This window comes from Paramisgurnus dabryanus, chromosome 19, assembly GCF_030506205.2.
Source record: "Paramisgurnus dabryanus chromosome 19, PD_genome_1.1, whole genome shotgun sequence".
In the NCBI taxonomy this organism is placed as follows: domain Eukaryota; kingdom Metazoa; phylum Chordata; class Actinopteri; order Cypriniformes; family Cobitidae; genus Paramisgurnus; species Paramisgurnus dabryanus.
Window position 1 is genome coordinate 15,469,147 of NC_133355.1, and position 23,015 is coordinate 15,492,161.

Sequence of the window (23,015 nt, forward strand, 5' to 3'; positions counted from 1 at the left end):
CCCAAATCCCACCCAGATCCCCATTGACGACAACACACAAGCACATTTCAATTTTTAATACCTTTATTAGTTACTTTAACAGCAGCTTCTTTCTAATTTTACTGTGGCAACAGGTGCAGTTCTAAACCATCAACACAAAATTAACAACTGAAAGATCAGTCAATCAATAATGAGCCACAATTAAATCCAAGGTGGTTTCCTTTCCTGCGAAAATTTTTCCAATGGGTTTTAATCAGCATTAACCAGTCCTTAAGTAGAGTGCCCAGGTCTAGAGAAATTCCAGGAGGTTGGGAAGAACATGCCACAACCTTAGGAACGGCATGATCGAGGGAAATTCACTTGGTCTTGGCAGCCTTCTGTGCAGATTTCGTGACCTTGCCAGATCCAGCAGCTTTCTTCTCGACACTCTTGATGACGCCGACAGCAACGGTCTGCCTCATGTCACGCACGGCAAAGCGACCTATAGAAAAAGGAGGATTAGCTCAAACGTCTTGAAACCATATGAAAAAAAGTGAAGGAAAATGAAAGGAAAAAAGGACACTTACCAAGAGGAGGATAGGTAGAGAAGCTCTCCACACACATGGGTTTGCCAGGAATCATCTCAACAATAGCGGCATCTCCAGATTTAAGGGCCTTGGGGTTGTCCTCAAGCTTCTTACCGGAACGACGATCGATCTTCTCCTTGAGCTCAGCAAACTTGCAGGCAATGTGAGCAGTGTGGCAATCCAGCACAGGTGCATAGCCCTGAGAGATCTGACCAGGGTGGTTCAGGATGATGACCTACAAAAACAAAGCGAGACCATTTAGTACATTTATTTTAACATACTGAAAGAAAACTATTAAAGAAAACCCAACACCAACCTGAGCATTGAAGCTACCAGCCTCCATGGGTGGGTCGTTCTTGCTGTCTCCAGCCACATTACCACGACGGATATCCTTCACGGACACGTTCTTAACGTTGAAGCCAACGTTGTCACCAGGTGTAGCCTCAGCAAGGGACTCGTGGTGCATCTCAACAGACTTAACTTCAGTGGTCACATTGGCAGGAGCGAAGGTAACAACCATACCAGGCTTAAGGACTCCAGTCTCCACACGACCAACGGGCACAGTTCCAATACCTGGAAAAAATTAGGAGGAACGTTAAAAACCCCATGTAAACTTCAAAAGCTTAAGACAACACGGGTCAAAAGAAAACAAACCTCCGATTTTGTAGACATCCTGAAGTGGCAGACGGAGGGGCTTGTCAGTGGGGCGGCTTGGGGGCAAGATGGCATCCAGGGCATCAAGAAGAGTAACACCACTAGCATTACCCTCCTTACGCTCAACCTTCCATCCCTTGAACCAGCCCATCTAAAAGAAAGAAAGGCCAACGTGTCAGATTAAGTACGCAACTCTGTACATATAATTAAGATCAATTTTGAACATTAGAGACTTACGTTTGTGCTGGGCTCCAACATGTTGTCACCGTGCCATCCGGAAATTGGGACGAAGGCAACACTGGCAGGGTTGTAACCGATCTTCTTGATGTAGGCGCTGACTTCCTTGGTGATTTCCTCAAAACGAGCCTGGCTGTAGGGGGGCTCAGTGGAATCCATCTTGTTAACTCCAACAATAAGCTGTTTCACTCCCAGGGTGAAAGCCAGGAGGGCATGCTCACGGGTCTGTCCGTTCTTTGAGATACCAGCCTCAAACTCACCAACACCACCAGCGACGATCAGCACGGCACAATCAGCCTATTAGTAGTAAATAGACAAGTTAAGGCAAGGGAAAAAACGAAACAAAGTATTTTTGTACCTATTCAATGTGTGTGGGAATCTCTCATACCTGAGAGGTACCAGTGATCATGTTCTTGATGAAATCTCTGTGGCCAGGGGCATCAATGATGGTGACGTAGTATTTGCTGGTCTCGAATTTCCACAGAGCAATGTCAATGGTAATACCACGCTCACGCTCGGCCTTCAGTTTGTCCAACACCCAGGCATACTTGAAGGAGCCTTTGCCCATCTGATGAAGGGGAAATAAAGTTAAATCATGTACTTAACATTTTTAGGGCGGAAACGGATTCATATTTAAAAATATTTTAATATAAAACTGTTTAAAATGTGTCTGTGCGTGATTAGCCGACGTTGCATGGGCCAGTAGGCGCCATTACAGAAACGCCAACGTCATCATGACTCAACTCAAGCTCCACCCACTCCCACACCCAGCCGGCTTGAGCCCAGGAACGCGTGCTACCGCCGCCATTTTGGCTCGTTCCCATAGTTGTGCCGCAATTCACTGTACATAAATTCTCCATAAATGTGTTTAAATGTCCAAAACTCACCTCAGCAGCTTCCTTCTCGAACTTCTCGATGGTTCTCTTGTCGATTCCACCGCATTTGTAGATCAGATGACCGGTGGTGGTGGACTTTCCGGAGTCGACGTGGCCAATAACCACGATGTTAATGTGGATCTTTTCCTTTCCCATGATTGATTAGTTTCTGCTAAAAATATAAAGTTGATTTAAAACGTGGTTTTACTCAATTCATACTTGAAACTTTCTCAGGCGGAGGTTTCGTAATAGTAGTAGGGCCTCTAGTCTGAACCGGCCTAGTTCACCATAAGGCAAATGCGACACGTGTTCTTTTAAAGTAACCCGGTATTAAGTTACAGAAAAATCCAAAATGCCTGAACGAAAGCCAAAAGGAGCCAGGCATCTGGCTCTACTAACACACGTAACAGTTGTTGGATGCGGGAATGTGCGGAAAGCTTTACACCGCTTCGAGGATAGAAGCCAGTTAAACCCTTTGTTCTTCTCCCGGTTTCCATCCTTTAGAAAATGAATTACACGAGTTCGAACGAAAATATATGGCTAAAACACATAAATTCCTCATAAAAACGTACTAATAATCAAAAGCGACATTTAAAATACGTCTCGGATAAAGAAAACCCTCAACTTCAACCTTACAGACCAGATGTGACTAAGACACGATTAACGGCGGTAAAACGCAAAAATACTAACGAAAAACATGAAAATAAAGTCCCAAATCGTCCGGCAGTCATTCAATATACAATTACTTGACGAAAACACAATCAAGGCCTAAACAAGAAATAAAGCACTCACCAAGGTTGTATGATCACGCCTCGGCTGCTGCTCCCCTTAGCCAGGTAACAGAAAGAGGAAGAAAAGGCTTTGGTTGGAGAATTTATATACGGGAGGAGGACCGACTGGGCTACAACCCCCCGCTTCCTCTCCCCTCCCTTAACGACCCGCAAATCACACACAATTGAGTGAAATTCTCCCCGCCTAGTCAAAATACGTCACCAAGTTGTTTAAAAAAATCTTCCGGTTTGCTGTATGAAGTTGATTTTACGATGTTAGAACAAAAATTCAAGTATGTTGAGTTACAATATATATATACATATATATATTTGTGTGTTAGACCCTGTCTGTGAAAACCTAGCTAACGTCTTTATTTGTGATAAACATCCTATATGATATAAGGAACATTATGTGAAAACATAATATTTGATATGCAGATAGTAAAGTCATCTCAAAGATTGAAAGATATAAAATTTTAATGCTCCTAATCTCAAAATTATATAATGAGGCTTTAGCCTGGATTTCACAGGTTGAGCCACACTATTGTTCCACATTTTTATTTAGGCACTTAATCAAACATACTATCATTTATTTATAATAATTTATATATGTATATTTTTTATTTTTTATTTTATATATGAAGAGTTTCGTTGCAAAACGAGATAAATCCATTTGTAAAATTTTTTGTCAAAACATATTTATTATTATGTTTAATTATAAATATTTATTATAAGGTTTAAATTAAAACAAACCAACTGCAGTTGAATTGATGTTAATTGGAATGCACAACCAAAAAACGAGATTTCTGCAATAAAAACGAAACTCTTCATATATATATATAAATTGTACGTGTGTGTGTGTATGTATGTATGTATGTATGTATGTATATATATATATATATATATATATATATATATATATATATATATATATATATATATATATATATATATATATATACTGTATATATACACACACACACACACACACACATATATATATATATATATATATATATATATATATATATATATGAAGAGTTTCGTTTTTATTCCAGAAATCTCGTTTTTTGCAGTTGGTTTGTTTTGATTTAAACCTTATAATAAAATAAATAATAAATAAATATATATAATGTGTGTGTGTGTGTGTATTTTATATATATATATATATATATATATATATATATATATATATATATATATATATATATATATATATATATATATATATATATATATATATATATATATATATATATATATATATATATATATATATATATATATATATATATATATATATATATACACACACACACATGTACAATTTTGTTTCTTTAAGCCTTTATGGTCACTTTAAAATAATCTGTGTATTTAGCCTACTTGTAACTCTTTCGCATTGTTAACTTGTAATTATTTAGCAATATAAACATTAAAATAATAAGTTTACAGAAAAGGTCTACTAGGTGAACTACAACCATTGCATTCAAACATAATTTTTTTAAAATCTTTTTTTCTTTATTTAAAAATATATAGCTTAGCTTTTACACACATGCTCAGAGAATGTAAAGAAATCAGAATCGAAGGTTCAGACAATGACAATCTATCAGTTCAATATATGATTGGTTTAATTTTTAATTTAATTTAAATTTTTTGATAAGAGAGTGATTCTGCTCTGGAGACAGTGTGATCAGCCCGGCCTTGTATGCAAATCAGTCAGCAATTTACAACTGAACACAAAGTTGATAAGGGTTCTCGGGCCTATTGTCTCAGATGCATCTCCACCCATGGTTCATCTATTCAGATTCAAAAGATTTAGAGATAGGTCGATTTGCAGAATAGTGAGATTTAAACTAAGCCATTTTAAAAACAAAAACCCATGGGAGACAAATTAACCTTCTGAGTTTGCTTCGGTTTGTATGCACATTTTATGCATTAAGTTGAGCGAAGGGCATCTTAAATGGAAAGTTTACCTAAAAATGAAAATTCTGTCATCATTTTCTCATCCTCATGCTGTTCCAAACCTGTATGAGTTTTTTTATTTTGATAATCACAAACGAAGATATTTTGATAAATGATGGAAAGCACACAGCTGATTGTAACCGTTGACTTCCATAGAAGTTCCAAATACGATGCAATTCAATGGGTACCGTCAACTCTGTGCTTACCATCATTTATCAAAATATCTTCTTCATCATTTATCACAATACTTTTATAATAGCTACTTATTTTCCTACTATGGAAGTCAATGGTTAGATCATTTAGTTCAGAGCCTCACATGCTTCTTTCATATAGCTGGGCATCTTAACTACTTCACTAACAGATGCTTGGCCAACAGCTGCTATTTTCAGTCAAGAGCACATATATACAGTCGCATACATATACCATGATGGTCAGAGCAGCATACTGAAAGTCAAGGTTACTTATAATAAATCATTGTATTAAATAAGAATTAAAAAAACAATCTTGGTCTCTGAATTTTGCAAATCCCTGTAAGGTTAGGATTACTCACAGAAGATAAAACAGTTATTTAAGTAAAATAAAATCTGTAAGGTTTTACACCCAGGGCTTAAGGTTAGATTAAAACACATTTTGGAGCTGTCTCAACTGAAAATAACTTGCAATGACAGATCTTAAAGTATGCCAGTCCCATTGTTTTGTCTACACACACCTGTAACGTCTATTCTCAGGCATGTTTATAAAAGATGCTTAAACATCTTAATTTAACTTAGGCCTAGTCCTGGCTTTAGCTAAGCCTTGTCTGTGAAACCAGGCCATTGTCGCAATAACAGTAATGTTCATTTCAGTAATGCTTTGCTTCGTTAATAGGCAATATAACATCATTCATGATCAATAATCCTCAGGTAACGGTAAAATATATAATTTTTATCCACAAAATGAAACTGGTCAGATTGAAGAACAAGACATTAGTTAGACAGCTGAAGTCTATTGTGCACTTTCTGATGTTGTACAAACAAACCTTTCAAATAAAATGTGTAATACATTTTTCAATCAAATTCAACATCTTTCACAAAGGCTCTCTTCAATAAAGATCATGGCTTTAAAAATAATCATGTAAGAAACAGAAAGATTGACAGAATTACTCTGCATTAACTCTGTTATTTGACTGCTTATTAGGAGATAACACTACAGTTTGCACATGACTGTTTTTTGTGAATTGTGGTTCACATTTTGGTTATCCCCCCTCCCCTCTCTCTCACCCACACAACAAACTGAAGATGATTACCATTCTCCCTATAGCTGTCTCTAGAGTCCCACCCTAAAACACATGCATAACTCAGCATATCCTGCCCTAGAACCGGTAACATTTGTCCATTTGTTTCAGACTTGTTCTGGTTGAGCTCGTCTGCCAGGTTTATGTTGGGGCCTAACGCTTACAGTCTGAATATCTATTTAACCAGATAAACTACCATTTGGTTTCTATCTCAAACACTCAGCAAGTCTGGGGGAGAGCATGGGGGATTGTGTGCCACGAATCAGCGTCAGTGCTTGAGATCAGTGTTGAGTCATGCAACGAGAGGATGGGCCTAAGCTTTCTCTCTCTCTCTAAAGGCTAAACACAGAACTGGGTATAAAGATAAATTTAATCTACTTTTGAAATTTGGTAGCGTGGTGATGATAACGTTGGCTCGGCTGTATTTTTTCTAATTTGTAAGTCACTTTGTATAACTGTTCGCTGAAAATCAATGTAAATGTAATGCAAATGAAATGTGGCAAATGGTTTGAGGACAGCAAGGCTGTTCACATTTGTAAGAGATGAGTGATGAGCTAAAAAAAAATCTTTTTGGCTTCAAGCTATACACCAGATCTGAAGAACATGATCTGCAGTGTATTTTTTATGTTTGACAGAAGTAAATCATATGCAGTGCTATGCAAATTATAAAGTGGCAAATGTTTGAAGAATGACTCTATTACACAATTTACAAAAGTTTGTACTTTACTGTCTAAAGAAATACAATACTCTAAAGTTGTAAACCTCAAAAAAAGTAAATAATTTTGCCTTAATGTTTTTAAAAGTAAAGGTAATATTTTATTAACTTTATGAATTTCAAACGTATTTAAAAGCATGAACTATGCATTTAGTATGCAAAAACCCTTGGGGCTCCCAACAAGCCCATTCAGAAAAAGGCCAATCACAAAAAAAAACAATTTAATTTAATTGTTGACATCCTCCACCCCCTCCAGGGTGACAAAGAACTTACACTTGCTAATGCCCTCCATATGTTATGCATTTCTGCTGTGTAAAGGGTGAGGGTCAGGACAACAAACATTTGCATGTGAGAACCCCAGGGGTCCGTCTCAGACATTTGGTGACCATGCAAATGCCTGTGATAGGTATGTTTACTTCACAACTACTGAAACTAAAAAGTTTATTAATAGGCATACCTCATATCATGTTGTTTAAAAATATATAATATAAACAAAATGTTATTAAAAAGAAGGTAATGTACTCTTGGTATAACATAGTACTTTTCCTCGACTACGCCTTTAAGCAGGATGAGTCATCTAACGTTACAGATTTATCACACAATATAACACATGGTATGTGACGATGGCATTAAGTTCATAGAGCAAATACTTTGCTACTTTAATCAGCTAGTTATATTTAATACCTGTACTATTTTGTCACTCAGGTCTGGCAGACCTACCCAAACAAGTTTGACTGCTATCATTACCATTCTCTTCTCAATACGATTAAATACAAAAAAGACCCAAGTACATTGTAATTCAAAGGTAGACGCAATAAATGAAATCGATGCCATATCAAAATTTCAACTAAGCGAATTAACGTTTATATTCTTCTCATTAAATTTCACTTGGTTCCCACACGAAGGCACAAGCACGTGATAGACACGTTCAACAATGTACATCCGGGTCATTTTCTCAACCAAGTGCTTAGGTAAATAAGAGATGCCGGAGTTTATATTAGGTCTTACTAAATCCTTGGTGTTTCGAGTCTGACATCATGTGGATCATTTAATTAATGTTTGTTTACACGTATATTTAAGCTCTTATACATGTAGAGAACTCAATAGTTTGACTAGTGTCCGTTGACAGACGTTCTTATAAATCAGCTGTTGACAAATGATGTGTAATGCGCCCCCTGCTGGCCGTTTCTTATGATGCGTATCATAAGTCACTAGTTATGTTGGCTTGAGAAAGCCAACATACTGTTGTTGCACTTAAACTTATTATTATTATTATGTTGGCTTGAAAAAGCCAACATACTGTTCTTCATCTTAATCTTATTATTATTATTATTAGTGGTGCTTGCATTTATGCAAGGCATCACTATTACTATTCCTCAGGGATATTATTATTAGTGGTGCTTGCATTTATGCAAGGCATCACTATTATTATTGCTCATACTTATTATTATTATTATATCTTATTATTCTTATGTCTGCACACTTTTTCGGCGCGTAACTCGTCCCACACGGTTTGTCGTAGACCCATAAATTAGGGCTCAAATCGACCGGCTTATTGAGGAGAGGTGTGCTATGACTTTTATAAGCGATCGGGTGCAGGATTTCCGAAAGGGGGGCGAAAAACCACCCAAAAAATCCCATTGACTTAACATTGCGCCCAACTTTGACGAGTCATAGCTCCGCTCGAGGATTTTGTAGAAACATGTGGGTTACAACATTTAAAGAGGGTGGTAGGCTCTGTAAGAACATGGATCACAATGGGGTGTAAGTTGTACCCCTGGGGTGTAAGAGGTGCCCAAAAGTGCCCCAATGAAAAGTCAATGGGGCAAAATCCCATAGACTTACCATTGCAAAAATTTTGACGGGTCATAGGTCCGAGCCAGGATTTCATAGAAACATGTGGGTTACTAAATTTGAAGAGGGTGCTAGACTCTGTCAGGACGTCCCCCACAATGGGGTGTAAGGTTACCATAGCAACCATTTTGGGCACCCTAGCAACCTATACCATAGACTGCCATTATAAAATGCCCGGATGGATATCTTTGCACCACAGTGTCATAGAGACATGGGGGTGGGCTCATTTTACTCAGGCATCCAATCAGTCTCTCAGGATACTTACAGACTTACTAAGCCACGCCCCTAGCAACCACTTTTGAGCACCCTAGCAACATAAAATACAAACAGTTATATCTCGGCATCAGAACATCGTAGAGACATGGGGGTTGGACCGTTTTACTTGTGACTAGGGGTGTAACAATTGGGCACATCATTGGCCACTCCCAAGCCACGCCCCTAGCAACCAAATTTGAGCACCCTAGCAACCGAATAAACAAAGCCTTATATCTCCGCATCAGAACATCGTAGAGACACGGGGGTTGGACCGTTTTACTTGTGACTCGGAGTGTAATCACTGGGCACATAATTGGCCACTCCCAAGCCACGCCCCTAGCAACCAAATACAGTACCCTAGCAACAGAGTAAACAAAGCCTTATATCTCCGCATCAGAACATCGTAGAGACACGGGGGTTGGACCGTTTGACTCGTGATTCGGAGGGTAATCACTAGTGGATGCCATTTTTTTCCCTAGCAACCAAATACAGTACCCTAGCAACAGAGTAAACAAAGCCTTATATCTCCGCATCAGAACATCGTAGAGACACGGGGTTTGGACCGTTTGACTCGTGACTCGGAGGGTAATCACTAGTGGATGCCATTTTTTTCCCTAGCAACCAAATACAGTACCCTAGCAACAGAGTAAACAAAGCCTTATATCTCCGCATCAGAACATCGTAGAGACATGTGGGTTGAATTGTTTTACTTTTGGCTTGGAGTATAATCATATATTGTCCCCCGAAATTTGCCACGGCAAGCACCACTTCACATTTTCTTCAGGAAATGTACCTATCTAGTTATTATTATTATATTTTATTCTTACATCTGCACGTTTTTTCGGCACCTAACTCGTCCCGCACGGTTTGTCGTAGACCCATGAAAGAGGGCTCAAATCGACGGGCTTATTAAGGACACGACTGCTATGACTTTTATAAACGATCGGGTGCAGGATTTTCGAAAGGGGGGCGAAAAACCACCCCAAAAATCCCATTGACTTAACATTGAGCCCAACTTTGACGAGTCATAGCTCCGCTCGAGGATTTTGTAGAAACATGTAGGTTACAACATTTGGAGAGGGTGGTAAACTCTGTAAGAACATATATCACATTGGGGTGTAAGTTGTACCCCTGGGGTGTAAGAGGCGCCCAAAAGTGCCCCAATGAAAAGTCAATGGGGCGAAAATCCCATAGACTTAACATTGCAAATACTTTGACGGGTCATAGGTACGAGCGAGGATTTCGTAGAAACATGTGGGTTGCTAAAATTAAAGAGGGTGCTAGACTCTGTCAGGACGTCCCCCACAATGGGGTGTAAGGTTACCCTAGCAACCATTTTGGGCACCCTAGCAACCTATCCCATAGACTGCCATTATAAAATGCCCAGATGGATATCTTTGCACCACAGTGTCACAGAGACATGGGGGTGGGCTCATTTTACTCAGGCATCCAATCAGTCTCTCAGGATCCTTACAGACTTACTAAGCCACGCCCCTAGCAACCACTTTTGAGCACCCTAGCAACCGAATAAACAAAGCCTTATATCTCCGCATCAGAACATCGTAGAGACACGGGGTTTGGACCGTTTTACTTGTGACTCGGAGTGTAATCACTGGGCACATCATTGGCCACTCCCAAGCCACGCCCCTAGCAACCAAATACAGTACCCTAGCAACAGAGTAAACAAAGCCTTATATCTCCGCATCAGAACATCGTAGAGACACGGGGGTTGGACCGTTTTACTTCTGACTCGGAGTGTAATCACTGGGCACATAATTGGCCACTCCCAAGCCACGCCCCTAGCAACCAAATACAGTACCCTAGCAACAGAGTAAACAAAGCCTTATATCTCCGCATCAGAATATCGTAGAGACACGGGGGTTGGACAGTTTTACTTGTGACTCGGAGTGTAATCACTGGGCACATCATTGGCCACTCCCAAGCCACGCCCCTAGCAACCAAATACAGTACCCTAGCAACAGAGTAAACAAAGCCTTATATCTCCACATCAGAACATCGTAGAGACATGGGGGTTGGACCGTTTGACTCATGACTCGGAGGGTAATCACTAGTGGATGCAATTTTTTTCCCTAGCAACCAAATACAGTACCTTAGCAACAGAGTAAACAAAGCCTTATATCTCCGCATCAGAACATCGTAGAGACATGGGGTTTGGACCGTTTGACTCGTGACTCGGAGGGTAATCACTAGTGGATGCCATTTTTTTCCCTAGCAACCAAATACAGTACCCTAGCAACAGAGTAAACAAAGCCTTTTATCTCCGCATCAGAACATCGTAGAGACACGGGGGTTGGACCGTTTGACTCGTGACTCAGAGGGTAATCACTAGTGGATGCCATTTTTTTCCCTAGCAACCAAATACAGTACCCTAGCAACAGAGTAAACAAAGCCTTATATCTCCGCATCAGAACATCGTAGAGACACGGGGGTTGGATCGTTTGACTCGTGACTCGGAGGGTAATCATTAGTGGATGCCATTTTTTCCCTTAGCAACCAAATACAGTACCCTAGCAACAGAGTAAACAAAGCCTTATATCTCCGCATCAGAACATCGTAGAGACACGGGGGTTGGACCGTTTGACTCATGACTCGGAGGGTAATCACTAGTGGATGCCATTTTTTCCCTAGCAACCAAATACAGTACCCTAGCAACAGAGTAAACAAAGCCTTTTATCTCCACATCAGAACATCGCAGAGGCACGGGGGTTGGACCGTTTGACTCGTATCTCGGAGTGTAATCACTAGTGGATGCCAATTTTTTCCCTAGCAACCAAATACAGTACCCTAGCAACAGAGTAAACAAAGCCTTATATCTCCGCATCAGAACATCGTAGAGACACGGGGGTTTGACCGTTTGACTCGTGACTCGGAGTGTAATCAGTAGTGGATGCCAATTTTCTCCCTAGCAACCAAATACAGTACCCTAGCAACCGAATAAACAAAGCCTTATATCTTCGCATCAGAATATCGTAGAGACATGTGGGTTGAATTGTTTTACTTTTGGCTTGGAGTATAATCATATATTGTCCCCCGAAATTTGCCACGGCAAGCACCACTTCACATTTTCTTCAGGAAATGTACCTATCTAGTTATTATTATTATTCTTCTTCTGATCCCTACTTTTTCTGACTGTAACTCCTCCTAGAGCTTTCAAGCTACACCCACAAAACTTTACAAAACTTTTAAGACTGGTCCGTAGATTTATGCTATGACTTTTCTAACTGATGGGACCTTCCGAATTCCTAAACGGGGGGCTCAAACACCCCAAAATTTCCATTGACTTAACATTGAGACAAACTTTGACGAGTCATAGCTGCGAGTGAGAAACTTGTAGAAACTTGTGGGTTACCACATTTAAGGAGGCTGACAGGCTCTGTAAGAACATACATCACAATGGGGTGTAAGCTGTACCCCTGGGGTGTAAGAGGCCCCCAAAATTTCCCATTGACTTATAATGGGGCAGGAAACATGCCCATATAAAGGAATAAAAGCGTCCCAGATGGAATATCTTCACTTTAGAGTGTCGTAGAGACATGGGGGTTGGACCGTTTTACTTGTGGCTTGAAGGTTGATCATTATGGGATGCCAATTTTCTCCCTAGCAACCAAACTTAGTACCCTAGCAACGGAATAAACAAAGCCTTATATCTCCGCTTCAGAACATCATAGAGACACGGGGGTTGGACCGTTTTACTTGTGGCTTGAAGGTTGATCATTATGGGATGCCAATTTTCTCCCTAGCAACCAAACTTAGTACCCTAGCAACGGAATAAACAAAGCCTTATTTCTCCGCTTCAGAACATCTTAGAGACACAGGGGTTGGACCGTTTTACTTGTGGCTTGAAGGTTGATTATTATGGGATGCCAATTTCCTCCCTAGCAACCAAACTTAGTACCCTAGCAACGGAATAAACAAAGCCTTATATCTCAGCATCAGAACATTGTAGAGACACGGGGGTTGGACCGTTTTACTTGTGGCTTTAAGTGTGATCATTATGGGATGCCATTTTTCTCCCTAGCAACCAAACTTAGTACCCTAGCAACGGAATAAACAAAGCCTTATATCTCCGCTTCAGAACATCATAGAGACACGGGGGTTGGACCGTTTTACTTGTGGCTTGAAGGTTGATCATTATGGGATGCCAATTTTCTCCCTAGCAACCAAACTTAGTACCCTAGCAACGGAATAAACAAAGCCTTATATCTCCGCTTCAGAACATCATAGAGACACGGGGGTTGGACCGTTTTACTTGTGGCGTGAAGGTTGATCATTATGGGATGCCAATTTTCTCCCTAGCAACCAAACTTAGTACCCTAGCAACGGAATAAACAAAGCCTTATATCTCCGCTTCAGAACATCATAGAGACACGGGGGTTGGACCGTTTTACTTGTGGCTTGAAGTGTGATCATTATGGGATGCCAATTTTCTCCTTAGCAACCAAACTTAGTACCCTAGCAACGGAATAAACAAAGCCTTATATCTTTGCTTCAGAACATCTTAGAGACACGGGGTTGGACCGTTTTACTTGTGGCTTGAAGTGTGATCATTATGGGATGCCAATTTTCTCCCTAGCAACCAAACTTAGTACCCTACCAACGGAACAAACAAAGCCTTGTATCTCCGCATCAGAACATCATAGAGACACGGGGGTTGGACCGTTTTACTTGTGGCTTGAAGTGTAATCATTATGGGATGTCGATTTTCTCCCTAGCAACCAAACTTAGTACCCTAGCAACAGAACAAACAAAGCCTTACATCTCCACATCAGAACATCATAGAGACATGGGGGTTGGACCGTTTTACTTGTGGCTTGAAGTGTAATCATTATGGGATGCCAATTTTCTGCCTAGCAACCAAACTTAGTACCCTAGCAACGGAACAAACAAAGCCTTATATCTCCGCATCAGAACATCATAGAGACATGGGGGTTGGGTCTTTAAACATGTTAGCTTTATGCTGACTTTATGCTAGATCATGTTAGCGTCATGCTAAATCAGGCTAGCTTTATGCTAAATTATGTTAGCTTTATTTTAAAAAGCTTCATACTTAAGCATACTAACAACAAGTTGGCCTACTAAACCAGACTTCTGTCAAACTTCTGTCAAACTTCTGTCAAACTGTCTTAAACGTTCAGACCAGGCTTTGTCAAGCCAACATAAAGTTTGTCCTCAAACTTTAATATCTAGTTATTATTATTATTCTTTTTCTTCTGAGACTAAAATTTCTAACTCTAACTCGTCCTAGAGCTTTCAAGCTACAGCCATCAAACTTTGGACATACCTTCGGTCTGATCTGACTCGAGTTGCTATATCTTTTCTAACTGAAGGGACCTTCCGAATTCCTAAACGGGGCGCTGAAACACCCCAAAATTTCCATTGACTTAACATTGAGACAAACTTTGACGGGTCATAGCTGCGAGTGAGAAACTTGTAGAAACTTGTGGCTTACCACATTTAAGGAGGCTGACAGGCTCTGTAAGAACATACCTCACAATGGGGTGTAAGCTGTACCCCTGGGGTGTAAGGGGCCCCCAAAATTTCCCATTGACTTATAATGGGGCAGGAAACATGCCCATAAAAGGGAATAAAAGCGTCCCAGATGGAATATCTTCACTTTAGAGTGTCTTAGAGACATGGGGGTGGGCTAATTTTACTCAAGCATCCAATCAGTCTCTTAGGATCACCCCAGAGCTATTAAGCCACGCCCCTAGCAACAATTTTGGGTACCCTAGCAACATCTCCCATAGACTACCATTATAAAAAGCCCAGATGGATATCTTTGCACCAGAGTGTCATAGAGACATAGGGGTGGGCTCATTTTACTCAGGCATCCAATCAGTCTCTTGGGATTCTTATTGAGGTATTAAGCCACGCCCCTAGCAACAAAATATGAAGACCCTAGCAACATAATAAACAAAGCCTTATATCTCTGGATCTGAACATCGTAGAGACACAGGGGTTGGACCGTTTTACTTGTGGCTTGAAGTGTAATCATTATGGGATACCAATTTTCTCCCTAGCAACCAAACTTAGTACCCTAGCAACGGAATAAACAAAGCCTTATATCTCCGCATCAGAACATTGTAGAGACACGGGGGTTGGACCGTTTTACTTGTGGCTTGAAGTGTGATCATTATGGGATGCCAATTTTCTCCCTAGCAACCAAACTTAGTACCCTAGCAACGGAATAAACAAAGCCTTATATCTCCGCATCAGAACATTGTAGAGACACGGGGGTTGGACCGTTTTACTTGTGGCTTGAAGGGTGATCATTATGGGATGGCAATTTTCTCCCTAGCAACCAAACTTAGTACCCTAGCAACGCAATAAATGTTAGCTTCATGCTAGCTTCCTGCTAATCATGCTAGCTTCATGCTAATTATGCTAACATCATGCTAGCTTCATGTTAATCATACTAGCTTCATGCTAATCATGCTAACATCATGCTAGCTTCATGCTAATCATGCTAGCATCATGCTAACTTCATGCTAATCATGCTAACATCATGCTAGCTTCATGCTAATCATGCTAACATCATGCTAGCTTCATGCTAATCATACTAGCTTCATGCTAATCATGCTAACATCATGCTAGCTTCATGCTAACATCATGCTAGCTTCATGCTAATCATGCTATCTTCATGCTAGCTTCATGCTAATCATGCTAGCATCATGCTCATCATGCTAACATCATGCTAGCTTCAGGCTAATCATGCTAGCATCATGCTAGCTTCATGCTAATCATGCTAACTTCATGCTAGCTTCATGCTAATCATGCTAGCATCATGCTAGCTTCATGCTAATCATGCTAACTTCATGCTAGCTTCATGCTAATCATGCTAGCATCATGCTAGCTTCATGCTAATCATACTAGCTTCATGCTAATCATGTTAACATCATGCTAGCTTCATGCTAATCATGCTAGCTTCATGCTAATCATGCTAGCTTCATGCTAATCATGTTAGCATCATGCTAATCATGCTAGCATCATGCTAGCTTCATGCTAATCATGCTAGCATCATGCTAATCATGCTAGCATCATACTAGCTTCATGCTAATCATGCTAGCATCATGCTAGCTTTATGCTAATCATGCTATCATCATGTTAGCCTCATGTTAAATTATGCTAGCTTCATGCTAGCTTCATGCTAAATCATGCTAGCTTCATGCTAAATCATGTTCGCTTCATGTTAAATCATGCTAGCTTTATCTTAAATCATGATAGCTTCATGCTAAGTTGTCAAACTCTACTCTCAGACTAGGCTTTCTCAAGCCAACATAAAGTTTGTTCCGACGAACTTTTCTATCTAGTTTTGGTTTTGAAGTCCTGAATTATTAATCTGAAGGCTGCAGCCTCTGGAGGTCGTATATGCAAGTTTCATACGTCATCAAGTCTGGTTTAAGTTAACTGAGCATTACATTCGCAAGTCATATAAGCATATTACAACAATTTACGATTAACTAAAAATAATAGTTAATTTTGTAATGTTATGATATGGCAATTAAACTAGATGAAACTGTGACTTTGCAAAGGCTAAATCAACATTTATTAGCAAGATGGCGTTCATTTTCTTGTCATTCCATTTTACAGTTTCCTAATGGCAATTACAAATTTTACTATTACTAGAAATATATTTAGTAAAAAATTTACAATGTATTAAAAAAGTGCTGGCTATCGTACCTTAAAAAACAACAACAACATTTTTATATGATCTGCTGAAATACAATTCTTCAAATCATACTTTTACAGAGGCATCTTACATCATTACAAAGCAAAATACAAAAAAAAAAAAAATAAACTGGTTTATTAATACCATGTTATCATTCAAATATTTAAATTAAGTAAACCTTCTTTAAAAAAAAGAAAAAGTTTATATTATTGTTTTACACCAGAGAAATCATTTACCTTAAAAAAGATTCCAGTAAAAAAGAAATATATTTAAAATGATAGCAAGCACCCATAGCTTCATTTACCAACCCAATTAGTGCAATATAATTATTTAAAATGCATAAACTACATAGGACTTAAAGGCAATAAAAGAAAAGTATTCATTAAAGTGCTCAGTATAGTATTTCCCAATGTAGTAAATTATGGTTATGATTTAAAATCGGTTTTACATTTGTGACAAATTTGTAAAAGCATGAAAATGATTTTAACCTTGATTAAACAGTGCTCCCTGTATAGTTCAGTGGTAGAGCATTGCATTACAAACACAAAAGGTCATGGGTTAAACTCAGAAACACAAATACTGATGGATAGCTTCTAATGCACTATGGGGCAGTTTCCCGGACAAGGATTAGACTATTCCTAGACTAAAATAAATTAGCTGTCCAAAAAAAAAACCTTGCACTAACATATGATTAATGTTTTAGTAAGGCATGTTTGTTAAAACTAGTTATATTTCCTAATTAGGTCTAGTCCTGGCTTAAGCTAATCCCCGTCCGGGAAACCACCCCAAAAAGTTTGGAAGCATTTTAAATGCCAAATGCATAAACATGTAAACAATGTTTAATATGGAGTCAATTCCATTGTATTTTTTGTGTTTAACTCTTAATGTGAACAATGAGTAGAATATTGGCACAGTAATGAACAACACCCTTAAAAGCACTTTAATCCTCATTTAAAAGCCCTGAGTGAAATATAGTTAAGAAGACCTGAAAAGTGTGTGCAGTATAGTTTTACATGTATTGAGTATAATATGCGACTTAAATTTTTAATAAAATCGGGAATGTTTTGCATTTAACGGCGTTTATCTGTCTCTGCCTCCTGATCTGTCCCGGCCCAGCTCTGAATCTTTCCAGTGCCAAAGATCACAAAGAAGATGGCTCCAAAAGCACTCACTGCTCCAGACAACCAGAACACATGATTCCACCCTAAAACCAAGTGCTGTTTCTGTCAGAAGAAGGAGAACAAAGTGTAAACATGACTTAAAAGTGATCTCTTACAGATAAATGAGTTTTGTAAAGTGTAATAGTACAGCTCACATCTGTGGTCAAGTACCCCACTACAATTGGTGCAACAACACCAGGGACGGTCCCAAATGTGTTTGTGATTCCTAGAAGTATTCCTGCATACCTATAAAAAAAACACTTTTATAATGATCTTATAGGGTTATACAGTATAACTCATGCAACAAAAGTAGGGCCTGCAAAGATCACTAATTGTGTAGACTGATACAAGTTAGTCAAATAACATTGGGTTTATACCGTGGAGCAATATCAATCTGGTTAATGAAGACTCCAGCAGCACTGAAACCTCCGAGCGCACTGGACACAGTGAGAAAAGCCACGGCCAGAGCGCCACTACAGCCTGAGAAGCCCACAGCAACCAGAAAAATAGCAGGCAGAAACAGACCTACAGTCCAAAGACAAAGTCAAGTAATAAAATCACTAATAATCTCTATTACAGTTTACAGCTGCACGTACCCTAATGTATCTGTTCATTTTCAAGCAGAAAACCAATATAGAATTTTTTTTGTTTAAGGCAGTAAATTCATTTATATTAAAATATCAACTATCTATGTTTTTAGAAATATAGTAAACTGAATTACACTTTTGTCTTGTTATGGTGCCTAAAACAGGTATTGCTATTTTTACTTAAAGGGGACATTTCACAAGACTTTTTAAAGATGTCAAATAAATTGTTGGTGTCCCGAGAGTACATATGTGAAGTCCTAGCTCAAAATATCATTAATAATTGATTATAGCAAGTCAAAAAATTTGCCATTTTGGGTGTGTCCTTTAACATGCAAATGAGCTGATCTCTGTACTAAATGGCAATGGTGTGGTGGTTCGATAGTGCAGTATTATCCCCTTTTGATATCACCAGGGGAGCCAAATTTCAATGACCTATTTTTTCACATGCTTGCAAAGAATGGTTTACAAAAACTAAGTTACTGGGTTGATCTTATTCACATTTTCTAGGTTGATAAAAGCACTGAGGACCCAATTATAGCACTTAAACATGGAAAAATTTACATTTACATTGTATGTCCCCTTAAAATAAAAAACGCTTACAAATGTCTCAAATCTCACAAGATGTTTTATAAGTTTATTACGTTTTCTCTTCAAAGATTAGTTTAGAAAGAGGATTTTTTATATAATAATTATCTAGTGAAACTACCTTACATTACATCCACTCTTACTCATAATAAGTTCTTTTTACTAGCAAAAAAATGTACTACATTAAATTTGCTGTTAAATTATCAGCAAATAATCAATAATCTAATCTTCTATATAACGTGACAGTCATTTACATATCACACGTTTATATGATCATGAGGTTCTAAAACAAAGGTTAATGGAAACAAGTTTATTGTTACCTCATGAACAGGAGGTTTTTGAGAATTGCACTTAAAAACATTCTTACAAACTTCTTATTTTTTATTTTAAGAACATTTTTGTGAATCAGACCTGAGTTTACACTGCAAAAAATTATTTTCAAGAAAAAAATTCTTAGTATTTTTGTCCTGTTTTCAGTAAAAATATCTAAAACTTCTTAAATTAAAATGCTTTTTCTTGATGAGCAAAATGACCCAAGAAAATAAGTCTAGTTTTTAGACCAAAAATATTTAATTTAAGTGATTATGTGCATAAAACAAGCAAAAAAATCTGTCAATGGGGTAGCAAAAAATCTTGAGCATTTTTCTTAAACACTAAATTCAAGAAAAATTAGCTTACCCCATTGGCAGATTTTTTTGCTTGTTTTATGCACAAAATCACTTAAATTAGAATTTTTTTGTCTAAAAACTAGACTTATTTTCTTGGGTCATTTTGCTCATCAAGAAAATATATCTTAATTTAAGAATTTTTAGATATTTTTACTGAAAACAAGACAAAAACACTAAAAAAATTATTTTTTGCAATGTACTTAGGAAGTATACAGAAAGATTCCCTGTTAAGTAATAATGACCGTGTAGCAGCAAATCAGCAAGGACAGTGAAAGCTCCCAAATCACATACCAATAAAAGTGAAGATTTTTCGGACAGCTGTGACACTCATGGCCTCCCTCTCCAGAATGGAGTCTGCCAGCACACCTGAACTCACTGAGAACACCCAGCCACCCAGATAGGGCAGAGCAGAGAGAAACGAATTCTAAAAAACAAACAGAATAAAATACATTTACATTTATGTATTTGGCAGATGTTTTTATCCAAAAAAGAAAGATTTGACCTCTGATTTGCACGTGTGTAAACCCAGAATTAATATTCTAATGGATTACACAGATTTCTCTCACCTGCTGTATATTAAAGTGGAGCACAGTGTCCATGTAAATTGGGAGTGAGGTGAGCAGAGTGTAATAAGACCAGTTTGAACACATCTGTGAAATGATAATGGCCCAAAGAGGAACAGAGAAGACCATAGATCGTAGAGGCACTGACCAACCATGTGCTGTCCCCTAGAACAAATACAAATCACATTAATATAGAAAAGCTTGATCAAATGTATAAATGAATTAGATAAAGGCTGAAAGATTGAATGACTTCATACACTTAATGCATAAACTCAAAACATAACTTTGTTCATACCTGTGGACCTATTGAGGTAACTATGTAATTTTTCTCTTGGTCACTAATTCTTGGGTGAGATCTGGGTTCATCTGATACCAGGATAAACCAAAACACTGCCCAAAGGCAACCAGCACCACCTGGTGGTAAACAACAACAACACAAGCATGAAAGTGAGAAATTACAGAAAAATCATATATTAAAGGGAAAAGTATTCATTTGTAACTTTTTCTTATAAATGTATGCATAATTATCAGCAAAAACATGCAATGGCCTTGAATGTTTAGCAGGAACTCACCACAGAAGTAGAAGACTGCTGGCCATCCCAGATTATGGCAGATGAAGCCAGTGAGAGGAAGAGATACAAAGGCACCAAAGCTTGATCCAGCACCAGAGAAGGTCATCAGACGAGATCTTTCCAATGGGGGAGCCCAACGGGCCCACATAGCCATCATGGCAGGGAAAGTCACACCCTGCAAAAGCACATACACAGAACTTGATGTTTGCTTAAATACTTCAAGAATCTGGTCAAACATTTTTGGATATTACGTAGGTTCCCCAACCTCCCCAAAGCCTTCCAAGAAACGTAAGGCAAACAGCCAGTTTGCTCCGAGCTGTGCTGACAGTGGTGTCAGAAGAGTAAGGACTGCGGTTCCAAGTACACCTCCTCCAAGAAAGATGCTTCCTCCGAAGCGTCCCGACAGGTACCCTCCCGGGATTTGAGTAAACAGATATCCAAAAAAGAAAGCACTCAGCAGCATTCCCTGTGTCGTGGAACTCCATGCATATTTTGGAAACTGGGAAGAGAATTTTGATTATAAAAGAAAAATATTCCATGGAATGACCAGGTTCAGTACATGAAAGAATAGATGTCAATTATATTTCTTACCCCATCTGGCTGATCTGAACTCTGGCTGCTGTTGTCAAATGTATTATTGGGTACCGGACATTCATTTGAAATTTTGCTGCCAATCGACTCGTTACCGGTATAGTTAACCATGGCAACCATAGCAACACTGAGATTTACACGAAGGCCATAGACCACAGCAAAGCCAAAGAACATCAAAACAGCCAGATTGCATCGTACCGAGCAACATTTGGGAGAAACTGCAGCACATTTAAAAACATTTAGTAATGACAAATTCATACACTGTATATATGTTTACACCACATTAAAAATGAAATGTGTAAAAAAAATCTACAGTATAAAAGCATGATGTTTCAAATCTAAAGACTAACCTGTGATTTCTTCAACTTCTTTTTTAAGAAGTGGTGCCGTGTCGCTGTCTTGGTCATCTGAAGTTGTATTAACGGAGTAACCGTTTTGAAGAGCCATGATCACAAACAGTTAAATATACACCAAGTGTAGCATTCACAGAACCTGTAGCATAAACAAGGTAGATAATGTAATTGATCCAAAACACATGTTTGACACAAAATTGACAACAACAACAAAAAAAAATCGATAAGACTCTATTCATATTGGTAGTAAAGTCTCATAGTTCTTGTTAAATGTATTTTTTTCCTAAATTAATAACAAATACTCACTCGGATAGACAGCATGAAGTCTTGTAGAGTAGTGATAAGGATGTGTGAGTGTAGAGACTGCAAAATAACAAATCTGGTTTTAAGTTTCCATTATCTTTAAAGCAGAACATAAGCTTGGACACTCATGACAGCATGTTAACCCTATATGATCAGATTTCTGCTGACAGATATAAAGTGTTTATGGAGCGGATCAGCTGACAAGTGAGTTGAAACATCTGCCACCACAACAACCAGCATCGGCATGTTTAAAAATCATCATGACAGGTGACTTTTTTTGGTATCACTTTACAATATGGGTTTACTATTATCAACATGAGCTATGACAGCAGTAAACAATACTTTACAAAATTATAAAACTGAGAATTTTTTCCCAACATGTCTATACGACTTGTTAGCTAATAATTTACGAGAATACGCTAATAATTTAAATCTCTTGTTAAGTGTTTAGTCGCATATACATTATTTAGTTACGTACCTTATTCACCTTATTTTTGTGTGAGAATGGATCTTCAAATTAACTTCTTCATAAACATCCAAACCATCTCAAACAAAAATCCGGCGCATCCGGTGAATCAGAAAGATTATGCTTTTCCTGGCCCATACACCCCATATTGTCACCAAACGTCTTATTTTTCTATTAAAACATATATATTTTTAAATGATAAACTATTCACACCGGTAAACATTTATGTTGTCGCGCCGCCACATACATTCATTGTTTTGACAGAAGCGTTGCATGGTCACATGATATCTTGACACTTCCTGCTTTGAATAATATCCGCAATAGTTCTGACTTCATG

General features: G+C 38.4%; 2 protein-coding genes across 4 annotated transcripts; both read right to left on the reverse strand.

Annotated features, from left to right (window-relative positions):
• Nucleotides 1–45: 45 nt before the first annotated feature.
• Nucleotides 46–3,261, reverse strand: LOC135779994 (elongation factor 1-alpha). 2 transcript variants are annotated; one of them, XM_065290944.1, is made up of 8 exons: nucleotides 3,104–3,261; nucleotides 2,324–2,483; nucleotides 1,825–2,004; nucleotides 1,437–1,733; nucleotides 1,200–1,350; nucleotides 862–1,118; nucleotides 546–780; nucleotides 46–460 (listed from the first exon to the last, which is right to left on the reverse strand). In XM_065290944.1, exons 2-8 carry the CDS (start codon nucleotides 2,465–2,467, stop codon nucleotides 336–338), a joined length of 1,389 nt encoding a protein of 462 aa, XP_065147016.1. In that variant the 5' UTR covers nucleotides 2,468–2,483; nucleotides 3,104–3,261; the 3' UTR covers nucleotides 46–335. The 2 variants fall into 2 exon arrangements, with proteins under 2 accessions (XP_065147016.1, XP_065147023.1); XM_065290951.1 differs by having other exon boundaries at nucleotides 2,324–2,480; nucleotides 3,104–3,257.
• Nucleotides 3,262–16,690: 13,429 nt separating this feature from the next.
• LOC135780077 (sialin) lies at nucleotides 16,691–22,973 on the reverse strand. 2 transcript variants are annotated; one of them, XM_065291015.1, is made up of 12 exons: nucleotides 22,700–22,973; nucleotides 22,216–22,272; nucleotides 21,907–22,048; nucleotides 21,557–21,774; nucleotides 21,231–21,464; nucleotides 20,966–21,140; nucleotides 20,689–20,807; nucleotides 20,397–20,558; nucleotides 20,122–20,254; nucleotides 18,368–18,515; nucleotides 18,146–18,236; nucleotides 16,691–18,053 (listed from the first exon to the last, which is right to left on the reverse strand). In XM_065291015.1, the coding sequence occupies exons 3-12, from the start codon at nucleotides 22,001–22,003 to the stop codon at nucleotides 17,901–17,903; spliced, it is 1,530 nt and encodes a 509-aa protein (XP_065147087.1). In that variant the 5' UTR covers nucleotides 22,004–22,048; nucleotides 22,216–22,272; nucleotides 22,700–22,973; the 3' UTR covers nucleotides 16,691–17,900. The 2 variants fall into 2 exon arrangements, with proteins under 2 accessions (XP_065147087.1, XP_065147085.1); XM_065291013.1 differs by having other exon boundaries at nucleotides 22,691–22,973.
• Between the last annotated feature and the right edge of the window lie 42 nt (nucleotides 22,974–23,015).